We start from the raw sequence: 13,457 nt of genomic DNA on the forward strand, positions 1-13,457 counted from the left end.
GCAACTTGGCAGTGAAGGTAAGAAGTCAGCAGCTATGGGAGGCTTCCTGACTCACATCAGGGTACACGGCTGTTTGGGAGGTTACAACTCCAGCATTATCCCGCCTTTAAGAGAATTGAATCTGGGTAGCAGAGAGAGGAGCAGCAGAGAGGGTAACAGCAGAGAGAGGAGCAGCAGAGAGGGGAAACAGTACAGAAGTAGGCCATTTGGCCCATCGAGCCTGCACCGACAACAATCCCACCCTATCCCTCTAACCCCACATATTTACCCTGCTAATTCGCCCAAACTAGGGTCAATTTAGTGTGGAAATACATCGCCCTTCCTTCACTGTCACTGGGACAAAGTCCTGCAACTCGCTCCCTAACAGCGATATGGGTGTACCTACACCCCATGGACTGCAGCAGTTCAAGAAGGCAACTGACCACCATCTGTTCGTGGGTAATTAGGGACGGGCAACAAATGCTGGCCTTGCCAGCGATGCCCACAACCCGTACACGAATAAAAAATAAATAAAAATATGCAGCTGGCATGCCGCCACATAAAGATCTCGATGCAGATGTGCTCAAGAGCCGTGGAAAGCTGCTCTGATGCTTTAACCCTGTGGAAATCCAAATTTCTTAACGCCTTTGGACCTGGAAGCAGAGTGAAGGGATAGCTGTGCGGATTCAGGTCGTGCTGTTAACACCCATCTAAAACCCAACCAATGAAGCCCAGTAACACTACAATGAATGCCTTGTATCAGCAGATGTGTGATTGGACAAGCCATTTGCATGTTGAAGATGTGCCTGGACAGACTTGGAGGCACCTTTGGAAGGCCTGTCAGTAGAATCAAAGAATCCCTACAGCGCAGAAGAAAGTCATTCGGTCCATCCAGTTTGCACTGACTCTCTGACAGAGCATCGACATGTCCTATCCCAGTAATCCCATGTATTTACCCCACTAATCCCTCTAACCTACACATCTTGGGACACTAAGGGGCAATTTAACATGGCCAATCCACCTAACCTACACATCTTTAGACACTCAGGGGCAATTTAGCATGGCCAATCCACCTAACCTACACATCTTTGGACACTAAGAGACAATGTAGCATGGCCAATCCACCTAACTTGCACATCCTTGGTCACTAAAGGACAATTTAGCATGGCCAATCCACCTAACCTACACATCTTTGGACACTAAGGGGCAATTTAGCATGGCCAATCCACCTAACTTGCACATCCTTGGACAGTAAGGGACAATTTAGCATGTCCAATCCACATAATCCACACACCTTTGGACACTAAGGGACAATTTAGCGTGGCCAATCCACCTAACCTGCACATCTTTGGACACTAAGGGACAATTTAACATGGCCAATCCACCTAACTTGCACATCCTTGGACACTAAGGGGCAATTTAGCATGGCCAATCCACCTAACCTGCATATTTTTGGACACTAAGGAGCAATTTAGCATGGCCAATCTCCCTAACCTGCACATCTTTGGACACTAAGGGACAATTTAACGTGGCCAATCAACCTGACTTGATGCAACTTGTTTTCTGGGAAATCATAGAGGAAACCTTCCTGTTCTTTTTTCAATTTATTTATTGTCACAAGTCGGCTTACATTAACACGGCAATGAAGGTACTGTGAAAATCCCCTAGTCTCCACACTCCAGCACCTGTTCGGGTACACTGAGGGAGAATTTAGCATGGTCAATGCACCCTAACCAGCACGTCTTTCAGACTGTGGGAGGAAACCAGAGAAAACCAACCCAGACACGGTGAGAACGTGCAAACTCCGCACGGATGATGACCCAAATCAGGAATCGAACCCGGTTCTCTGAGGCATCAGTGCTAACCCTTTTCTCCCTCTGCCTCCCTCATGTGTGTGGTTTTTTTCTGCTGTCTTCTCCTGCAGTGGGGGAAGGAACAGTCCAGCGAGTGGCTGTAATGGTGTGCGGTCACCTGGTGGGGTGCCAGTGCGGTTGGTGGTGGTACTCTTTCCAAATGGAAAATGTGTCAATTATAAAAAACAAATCCAGCTCCAGAAACCCACAGCAACGAAACTAAATGTCAAATGTTTGCATGAAGCTGCAACACCTCGCCACTCAGCGATGCAAATAGGACTCAAGACCCAATGGTGTCACTGACACCTGGTGAGCAAGCCTCGTGGCTGTAAGGCAAAATGTGTCAGATCAATGAACATGCAGTATGCAAACTAGGAATAACTTAAGACAGTAACTCCAATCTACAGCCGGCAAAACATTCCCATGAAGCTGTATTTGACGTGAGTTGAATTCAAAGGAGATACTTAATCGCAAAACATGCATCAAGTTGCATCAAGTCAGGTGGATTGGCCATGCTAAATTGTCCCTTGGTGTCAGGGGGATTAGCAGGGTAAATATGTGGGGTCAAGGGGTGCAATAAGTCTTTGGAGGCAGAAGTCCCTTCTTCAAAATCCCTTTATTTACAATTCCAACAGCAGTGCACAGAGTGCTATCAGTCAGCAGACTACCTTCGGGAGTGCCAGAGGAACTGACAGTCCCTGTTAAATATAAGGAAAAGATTCCCTGATTGGCCCATCAATTGACTCCTTAATGAGGGAGTTCATATTCCAATAGGCCAACCTCAATGGCCTGATTGAAGTCATTACAAGGAGATAAGGCCTGGGTGGGATTGTGGTTGGTGCAGGCTCAATGGGCTGAATGGCCTCCTTCTGCACTGTGGGGATTCTATGATTCTAAGTTGTTTGGAAGACTGAAGATCTTCCTTTTTTAGCAAGCCATTTTGATATGAAATTGAGCCAATCAAAACTGGTAAACACATGTTTTCCATTGTAATTTACATTTCAGTAATGTTGTGTAGAGAGAGAGAGAGGGGGAGAGAGGGAAAGAAAGAAATGAGAATTTTCTTGAATACCTTCCTATTCCAAAGTGATTTACCTCCAATTAAATTCTTTTGAAGTGTGGCGACTTTGGTAATGTAAGGATTCACGTCGTCCCATAGTAAAATAAAAACTGAAAATGCTGGAAATGCACAGCAGGTCAGGCAGCATCTGTGGAGAAAGGCACAGAATTAAGGTGTTAGGACATAAGAAAAAGGAGCAGGAGTAGGCCCTATAACTGCTCAAAAGCTGCACCGCTATCTAATTGTGGCTCCATTCTCCTGCCTGTCTGGTCCTTCACCCACTTGAAGGTCTGATCATTGAACTTTCACCAGAACTGGACAGGGTTTGAGGTGTAAGATTTAATCTGGCTCCCATCCACCCACCTCTGTCAGCTGTGGCTCAGTTGTTGCAAGCTTGCCTTTACAACATAAGGTTGTAGGTTCAAGTCCCACACCAGACTTGTGTGCAAAAATTAAGCTGACATCCCAAGGCACTACAAAGGGAGTGCTGCATTTTCAGAGATGCCATCTTTCAGATGAGACATTAAGCTAAGGACCCCATCTGCCCTGCTGGGCGATTGTGGATATAAAAGATCCCATGGTACTGTTGAAAAGAAGAGCAGGGTAGGAGGGAACAATAATATCTGGAAAATCAAAGATCGCCCATAGAATGGAATAACAGTTAGAAGCATAGAATCCCTACAGTGCAGAAGGAGGCCATTTGGACCATCGAGTCTGCACCGACAACAATCCCACCCAGACCCTATCCCCGTAACCCCAGGTATTTACCCTAACTAGTCCCCCTAACCTACACATCTTGGGACACCAAGGGACAGTTTAGCATGGCTGATCCACCTAATCTACACACCTTGAGACACCAAAGTGCAATTTAGCATGGCCAATCCACCTAACCTACCTACCTTGGGACAGACACCAAGGGGCAATTTAGCATGGCCAATCCACCTAACCTACCTACCTTGGGACAGACACCAAGGGGCAATTTAGCATGGCCAATCCACCTAACCTACCTACCTTGGGACAGACACCAAGGGGCAATTTAGCATGGCCAATCCACCTAACCTGCACATCTTTGGACACTAAGGGCCAATTTAGCATGGCCAATCCACCTAACCTGCATATCTTTGGACACTAAGGGCCAATTTAGCATGGCCAATCCACCTAACCTGCATATCTTGGGACACTAAGGGGCAGTTTAGCATGGCCAATCCACCTAAAGAAACATTAACCCTGCATCAGGTGAAATTCCATATTTGAGTCTCAAAGCCGATCACATTTTCTGTTTAGATAAGGGAGTAAGGTTTGTGCAGCATGTACCTGAACTGTTCTTTATAATTACAGCAAGAATTAATAAGTAAGTAATTAGCCATGGTCCACAAAGGACCATGGACATCTGTCTCAATTTGAGTCATTATTGGAGAGGGACGATTAACTATATATAGCTTAATGGGAAACCAAATCGCAAATGTGGAATAGAAATTAACGACTACACATGTTCAGGTGCAGTTGTCATTATTATGCTTTGCGTGATAAAGGGGTGGCATGGTGGCACAGTGGTTAGCGCTGCAGCCTCACAGTGTCAGGGACCCGGGTTCAATTCCGGCCTTGGATGACTGTGTGTGGAGTTTGCACATTCTCCCCGTATTTGCGTGGGTTTCCTCTGGGTGCTCCGGTTTCCTCCCACAGTCCAAAGATGTGTGGGTTTTAGGTGGATTTGCCATGATAAATTGACCCATAGTGTCAGGGGGACTAGCAGGGTAAACAGGGATTATGGGGATAGGGCCTGGGTGGGATTGTTGTCAGTGCAGACTCAATGGGCTGAGTGACCTCCTATTGAACTGTAGGGATTCTGTGTAAAATTAAACATGTTGAAGAACCTTTTGATGGTGCTTTGATTCTGATTGAAGTGCTATGTATTTTTATTTACTGGGGACTTATACTTGACAGCTTACGAAAACTAAATCAGATAAAGCAAAGGAAATATACATTGGGTTTGAAATTTTGCCAGGTGCTACGTAGCACATGGTGTTCTTTAGAATAGTTTTGTAAGAATAATAGATTTTGAGTAAGAGCTCTGATTATTACTGTAAGATTTAATCTTACTCCCATCCATCCACCTCTGTGCTGTCCTTTCCTACTTTGAAAGCAAGAGGTGCTTATGGATTTACACTGCGAGGGATCAGTGGATTTAATCTCCTTATTGTGCACACTGCTCGCAGAGACTGTTCTGACTTTTAAATACATGTGTCAGGTGATTGCCTGGGCAGTTGCAACTCATTAAGCTGCGGACTCAAGACACCCCACTGGCTGACTAATCAATAACACCAATGTGTTCTGTTATCATGATACTTCCCCTGTGCTTTGATGAACTGCCGACAGTTAAAGGTGTTAGTCGCAGAGAGGCACTCTGGAAAAGCTTTTCAACACTTCTGAGTTTGATTAATTTGAATTTTGGCTTCCTCGGTTAGAATGAACTGAGAAGTATCACATGCACATCTGATGACAGATCGATCTGGCTATTTGGATTTCAAGAAAGTTTATTTATTAGTGTCATTAGTAAAGCTTACATTAACACTGCAATGAAGTTACTGTGAGAATCCCCTAGTCGCCACAGTCTGGCGCCTGTTCGGGTACACTGAGGGAGAATTTAGCACAGCCAATGCACCTAACCTGCACGTCTTTCGGACTGTGGGAGGAAACCAGAGCACCCGGAGGAAACCCACGCAGACACGGGGAGAACGTGCAGACTCCACACAGACAGTGACCCAAGCCGGCAATCGAACCCGGGTCCCTGGCGCTGTGAGGCAGCAGTGCTAACCGCTGTGCCACCATGCCGCCAGTGGATCTAACTATTCTGATCCCATTTCCCAGCACTTGTATGTCTTGGCATCACAAGTGCACGTAGAATCATGAAATCCTACAGTGCAGAAGGAGGCCATTCGGCCCATCGAGTCTGCACCAATCAGAATCCCACCTAGGCCCTATCCCCATAACCTCATGTATTTACCCTAGCAAGTTCCACTGACACTAAGGGAAATTTAGCACGGCCAATCCACCTAACCTGCACATCTTTGGACTGTGGGAGGAAACCGGAGCACCCGGAGGAAACCCACGCAGACACGGGGAGAACGTGCAGACTCCGCACAGACAGTGACCCAATCGAACCCGGGCCCCTGGCACTGTGAGACAGCAGTGCTAACCACTGTGCCACCGTCTAAATGCTTCTTAAATATTAATAGCACATGACTTCTGTTACTCTGCAATAGAAAGGTTTACTGTCATGAGAACAGTTTTCCTTCACATAGCTGACTCTATTGTGGAAGAGGTCAATTTTAGGCATGTTTGCAGTGGGGTCGCTTCATGAGTATGTTTGAAAATCACCACTTAATTGCATTTTTGTTTAAATAAGAAAGACTTGCATTTTTATAAGCAACTTCAGGCTGAGCCAAAGTGCTTTATAACCAATAAGATCACACGAAATAGGAGCAGGATTAGGCCATTCAGCCCCTCGAGCTTGCACAACCATTCAGTAATTTGAAGGCTGATCTAATTGTGGCTTTTGCGCCACTTTCTTGCCTGGCCCTCAAAAACCCTCGACTCCTTCATCAATCAAAAACCCATCTAACTCAGCCTTGAATATTCTCAATGACCCAGCCTCCACTGCTTTCTGGGGAAGTGAATTCCAAACACGGATGACCCTCAAATTCCTCCTCATCCCTGTCTTAAGCTCACCTGATGAAGGAGCAGCGCTCCAAAAGCTCGTGATACCAGATAAACCTGTTGGACTTTAACCTGGTGTTGTGAGACTTCTTAATATCTTAAATAGGAAAGCCCTTGAATTTAAGCTGTGCCCCAGTTTGGGATTACCCCACTAAAGGAAACATCTTCTCAGTATCCTTCCTGTCAAGCCCCCTGCATAATATTATACATTTCAATAATGATTTTAGATTATGGCCACTGTTGCAATGTAGGAACCTGAGGAGCCAGTTTGTACACAGCAAGATCACACAGGCAGCAATGAGATACTGGCCAGATAATCTGATTTTGTTGGCTTAGGGATAAATATCATTAACATCTACCCATTCCCATCTCCAAATATGTCCTTTACATCCGCCATATAGAGCAGATGGGGCCTTCAATTTGCATCTCATTCCATAGATGGTACTTCTGACAGTGCAGCAGTCCCTCAGTGCCAGAGCGCCAGCCCAGGTATTGTGCTCAAGTCTCCCAGGATGGGAATTGTACCCCACAAACATCTGTCTCAGGGGCAAGAGTGCTAGCAGGTGAACACCGGGTGAGATGGGAGTGTAGGGAAAGGATAGTTCCACATCCAAGAGTAGATTCTGTGAAGATTTGATATTTCTTCCTCCTCTGTGGTCTGTTCAGGACATTACAATCTTCAAGCGTTCAATGCGCCCATGACGCGAAAAGATGAGATAATTCTTTTCCTTCCTAGGTGAGTCAACGAGAAATATTTTGGTCCAGCAGTCATGATACATACGGCGGTAGCAATGCGTCAAATTAGTCAACCTTTCTCTACCTTCATAACTGAGTTTACATGGTCATTAATGCAAACCAAAATTCATTCCACTACTATCATCCCTTTATCCTGACCAGAACAACTTGATCGTGTTGAAGATGGCATGAACCATATCAACCAGGACATGAAGGAAGCTGAAAAAACTTTAAAAGATTTAGGGAAATGCTGTGGCCTTTTCATATGTCCTTGTAACAAGTAGGTACTGGGCGCTGGCTCTGATGTGTGGTGTCCAGCTGTCAAAGTGAATGTCCAAAGTGTTCCTTTTTGAATTGTCTTTCTTTTATTTTTGTTGTCCTTACTTTCTCATCTGCTTCATTGTATGGGGATGTATCAACAAAACCAAAAAAAAAATCTTGTGTGTTTAATCAGAGCAACTGGAACGCATCGAGGAAGGAATGGATCAGATCAATAAGGACATGAAAGAAGCAGAAAAGAATTTGACAGATCTAGGAAAATTCTGTGGTCTTTGTGCCTGTCCATGTAACAAGTAGGTGGTGTCTGTCTGCCTGCCCTGCCCTGCCTTGCCTAAGCATCTGGGCACCCAAGGCTCAAATTAAGCCTTGTACAGCTCATCCACGCTTGGCATTAGTGGCAGGATGAGCGATTGGCATGCAGAGAAATTCGACTAGTTTAAGAGGCATCCATTTCATAGTGTAGCCTCTCCAGGCCGATCTAACGCATAAGCAAAATCAGGCATGCTGCAAGAGAAAGCCTCCACTCTCGGTGTCACCCATGCAATCGATGCCCTAAGCATGCACAGATAGCAAGCTATAATCTGGAGATGTTAAAACATAAATAATAGATTATTACCAGAACACACTCAGTTTATCAGCCAATGGATCTGCCCGAGAATGACCTATTTTATGTGTCATGTGATGTGGATAATAGTGTGCGATGTTCAGCTAAGCAGCAATGAATGAATTGGGTGCTGTGAAGGATTTTCGGCACATTGCGATCTATCTTAACATCTATCACCACCGGGTTCATTATTGCTATTGGACGCATTCATTGCTTGGGGGGCTTTAATTTTAAGAAAAATGCATGCGAGGAGAATTTTGGTTAATGCATGTTACAACACAATCTGAACATGGTGTCACATCCAGCAATTTGGACATCAATTGGTCTTTTGTAGCCTCCATTCTGCATCATTTTGTGAATGGATAACCTTGTTGCCCAAGCATGTTTATCGGGACTAATATCTTTCACGCCTGAGTGTGTTCTCTTGTGTCACGTAATAGTCTATTAATTCAACACACCAACTTCATAGAAAAGATGATGATACAGGATCTGAGCATGTGCAGTAAGCTGTGGATAAGTGTGGGTGGTTTGCAAACTCCCAAACAATGAATCCTGAAATCTAAGCAAGAACAACAGAGACAAGTTGGCATTTTGAGTTTTCTTTCAAAGTTTCCCGAATATAAGGAATGTTTTTTTTTTCTCCCCCCATCCCGATCCTTGGGAGTCCAGGTCACTCTCCTGAGGCTGACTCCGATGTGGTTCCCAGACTCGAGGGGCCAAATGGCCTCCTTCTGTACTGCAGGGATTCCATGATAATCCAGCCTAATTCCACTTTCATACATTTGGTCCGCAGCTCCGTAGGTTTGGGCACTGCAGGTGCCTGGCCCCTTTTAAGTGAGTTGAGATTTTCTGTCTCTACGACCCTTTCAGGCAGCGAGTTTCAGACCTCCCCCCACAGCCCTTGTTCCCAGCGTCAAGGTCTTATAGGTCATTGGTCTGATCATAGAATCATAGAGTCTTAGAAAGTCCATGGCACAGAGAGAGGTCACTCAGCGTGTTGTGTCTGCGACAGCCAAAAAAACCGATTCAAACGGTAGCACAGTGGTTGGCACTGCTGCCTCACAACGCCAGGGACCTGGGTTCGATTCCCGGCTTGGGTCACTGTCTGTGCGGAGTTTGCACGAACTCCCCCGCTTCTGAGTGGGTTTCCTCTGGGTGCTCTGGTTTCCTCCCACAGTCCAAAGACGTGCGGGTTAGGTGGATTGGCCGTGCTAAATTGCTACTTAGTGTCAGTGGGATTAGCAGGGTGAATGCATTGGATTACGGGGATGGGGCTTGGGCGGTGCTGGCTCGATGGGCCGAGTCATAGAATCTACAGTGCAGAAGGAGGCCATTTGGCCCATTGAGCCAGCACCAACTACAATCCCATCCTGCTCCTAACCCCACATATTTACCCTCCTAGTTGCCTCCTTCTGTACTGTAGGGATTCTATGATGATCCAGCCTAATCCCACTTTCTTGCATTTGATCCGTAGCTCTGTAAATTAGGGTTCTTCAGGTGCCTGACTCCTTTTAAGTGGGTTGAGATTTTTGTCTCTATGACCCTTTCAGGCAGTGAGTTCCAGACTTCCCCCCACAACCCGCTGGGTGAATGTCTTATTCCACATCTCCCCTCTAACCTTTCTAATAATCACTTTAAAATCTCTCCCCCATCTTGTCACTGACCTCCCTGCTAATCTACGACCCTTCACATTCACTCTATCCAGGGCCCTCACTACTTTTTACATTGCAACCAAATCTCCTCTCCCCTCGCCCTCCTCTGTTCCAAAGAGAATAACCCTGGCCTATCCGATCCGGTCCCTTCAATGGGATAGATTTAGAAAATTCTGGCTCTGGGGGTGGGGGGCCTCTGTTCCATGATGTTGGAGGGCCAGCAGGACTTGTGAGGGGCCCCAGTCCCAAACGTTTATCCTGGAAGGGTCAGTTAAAGACATATTTGAGCCTTGGCTTTGTTTGCGGCTGTTGCAGTTATCATTTCCCACTTAGAATCTGAATGGTGTCAGGACGGCACGGTGGCACAGTGGTTAGCACTGCTGCCTCACAGCGCTGGAGATCTGGATTCGATTTCCAGCTTAGGTCACTGTCTGTATGGAGTTTGCACATTCTCCCCGTGTCTGCGTGGGTTTCCTCCGGGTGCTCCACTTTCCTCCCACAGTCCAAAGATGTGCGGGTTAGGAGGATTGGCCATGCTAAATTGCCCCTTAGTGTTAGGGGGACCAGCTCGAGTAAATGCATGGGGCTATGGGGTTAGGGCCTGGGTGGGACTGTGGTCGATGCAGACTAGATGGGTCAAATGGCCTCCTTCTGCACTGTAGGATTCTATGATAACTCCTGCACATAAAATCCACCATTTCGGTACCAGTTCTGCTTGGTAAAGATGATGGAGGTATAACGGGTTCCATCCCCACTGAGATAAAAGCAAAATACTGCGGCTGCCGGAATCTGAAACAAAAGCAGAAAATGCTGGAAAATCTCAGCAGGTCTGACAGCATCTGTGGGGAGAGAATAGAGCCAACGTTTCGAGTATGGATGACCCTTCGTCAGAGCTGAATTGTTTCAATGCATGGTGACATAGTGGGCGCCATTTTCAAAGCACCTGTACCCTACACCAGTGCTTTATTTTTTTCAACAAAACTCTCCCATTTTTGAACAAAATCAGAACATTCTGGAAATATTCAGCAGAGTCAGGCAGCACCTGTGGAAGCAGAGACAGAGTTGATGGTTCAAGTTAACGGCCATTCATCTGAACTGGGAAAAGTTAGAGATGTGGCACAGTGGGTTAGCACTGCTGCCTCACAGCGCCAGGGACCCAGGTTCAATTCTGGCCTTGGGTCACTGTCTGTGAGGAGTTTACACATTCTCCCCGTGTCTGTGTGGGTTTCCTCCGGGTGCCCCGGTTTCCTCCCACAGTCCAAAGATGTGCAGGTTAGGTGGATTGGCCATGCTAAATTGCCCTTAGTGTCCCAAGGTGTATAAGTTAGATGAATTAGCCATGGGAAATGTCTGGAGTTACGGGGATAGGGCAGGGGAGAGGGCCTGGGTAAGATGCTCTGTCGGAGTGTCGGTGCAGACTCGATGGGCTGAATGGCCTCCTTCTGCACTGTAGGGATTCTACGATGACTTAAAACAAGTTTGGAGGCAGTGAAAGTGGCAGGGGGAGGAGAGAACAAAAGGGATAGGGTGGAAAAGAGAAACACATGGAAATATGAGACAGGGAATGGAGAGCAATGAAGGTGAAAAGGGTAAAAGAGACACATGAAGATCCCATCTGAGAGAAGAACAGATCTTCTTCGAGGTCCACATTTCGTGAAGAGAAGTGGCAATAAATGAAGCGTCAGGACAAAAGCAAAATACCCCAGGTACCGGCTGCCAAAATAAACAAAGACAATGTCAGAAATACTCAGAGGGTCTGGCAGCATCTGTGACCGTTTGTTAGCCTCCGTACTTGTATTTAACCTTCAACCCGTCACATCCCGTTTGGATGAATGGGCGGCACGGTGGCACAGTGGTTAGCACTGCTGCCTCACAGCGCCAGGGACTCGGGTTCAATTCTGGCCTTGGGTCACTGTCTGTGTGGCGTTTGCACATTCTCCCCGTGTCTGCGTGGGTTTCCTCCGGGTGCCCCGGTTTCCTCCCACAGTCCAAAGATGTGCAGGTTCGGTGGATTGGCCATGCCTAATTGCCTAAGTGTTAGGGGGATTAGCAGGGTAAATACGTGGGGTTACGGGGATGGGACCTGGGTGCGATTGTTGTCAGTGCAGGCTCATTGGGCAAAAGGCCTCCTTCTGCACTGGAGATTCTATGAACCTGAAATGTTGGGCGGGATGTTTTGGCCTTGCTCGAGTGAGACCGGAAATTCCCGCCTGAGGTCAACGGATATTTCTGTTCTCCGCCCCCTTGCTCGCTCCGATTCCGTGGCTGGTGACGGTGGTAGAATTCCGGCACCTAACTCTGTTTCTCTGTCCACAGATGCTGCCTGACCTGCTGAGTATTTCCAGCATTTTATTTCCGACTTCCAGCATCCGCAGTACTTTGCCTTTGTTCATTTCCGATGTTTGCAGCAATAAGGTTCAAAAATAGACATTAAGAACATTCCCACTGCGACTTTCTTCAGCTGTGGCACGAGTTTCCCCTGTGGTCAGTAGCTAAGAGCCACTTCCATAACTGCAACAGCTTGCCTGTCTAGTGAAAGAATGACCTTTATTCTAATCGAGCCCATGTGGAATATATAAAAAGCATTATAACATTTTATAACAAAAATGTTTAACAACAGAACATCTGGATATTGTCATAAAGACCAAGCTACATCACAAAACATATATTCTGGACCCGAGTCAGCATTCACAAACTGATTCCTCGTATCCCTGAACGGAATTTCACAAGATCCATTCAAATTTGCTGAAATGATGAAGGCCCTTTGGCCCATTCTTCCAAAATGCTACCCCCCCCCCCACTGGTTTCCCATTGTGGCATTCATTCAATAATTCGGACCCGTGCCCTGTCCTCAACCACCTGACCCATGGCACCAGTTAATCACCTCCATCGTGAATAGGGTTGGACTGCAACCAGTTGCCACTGTCCATGAAGGTTTAAGAATAAAAGTTGCAACTTTTAAGGGAAACTCACCTGATGCGTCTCAAGATGTGTAGGTCAGGTGAATTCGTCATGGGAAATGTGTGGGGTTAGAGGGTTCATCACGTGATGAGGGAGCAGCGCTCCGAAAGCTCGTGACTCCCGATAAACCTGATGGACTTTAACCTGGTGTTGTGAGACTTTTTACTGTACCCCACCCCAGTCCAATGCCGGCATCTCCACCTCAATGAAATTAATGAAATTGAATATCGGGTGGAGGGAATAGTGGGCAATTGATGGCATGCTGGATGTTTTGTGAGCCCGGTCAAGCCCAAGAGTGTTCCAATAGTCAACCTTACTGCTAGATTTGTCTAGGTGGCTTAGAGTCAGGGTGGTTTTAAAAAGAGAGTGACCTTCTTAACACAATTAGCACAGTACATACTGCACATTTCAGAGTCCTGATACTGCAGCAATGCCATGATGTATACCTTGCTGTAGCCGCACGCATGAGAACGGGTCTTTCTAGTCATACAAAGTGCACACGAGCTTTGCGAGTCGTGATTATTCTTTCTTCAGCTTGCAATGGACTAATTTCTTTGGTTCTGGCTTGACAACGTTCTAGTCTTGTTTGACTACCAGAGATCCATTCTAGTTGTGTG

General features: G+C 46.4%; 1 protein-coding gene across 2 annotated transcripts in view; it reads left to right on the forward strand.

The window, feature by feature from the left end:
• LOC144504653 (synaptosomal-associated protein 25) overlaps positions 1-13,457 on the forward strand; it is a 52,532-nt gene that overhangs the window by 28,602 nt on the left and 10,473 nt on the right. The window contains exon 4 of one of the 2 annotated variants that reach the window (XM_078230341.1): positions 7,507-7,624. In XM_078230341.1, the coding sequence (XP_078086467.1) occupies positions 7,507-7,624 (118 nt within the window). Of the gene's footprint in view, positions 1-7,506; positions 7,625-7,798; positions 7,917-13,457 lie in introns of both variants that reach the window. The other variant, XM_078230340.1, reaches the window with a different exon arrangement.

This window comes from Mustelus asterias, chromosome 15, assembly GCF_964213995.1.
Source record: "Mustelus asterias chromosome 15, sMusAst1.hap1.1, whole genome shotgun sequence".
Lineage (NCBI taxonomy): Eukaryota > Metazoa > Chordata > Chondrichthyes > Carcharhiniformes > Triakidae > Mustelus > Mustelus asterias.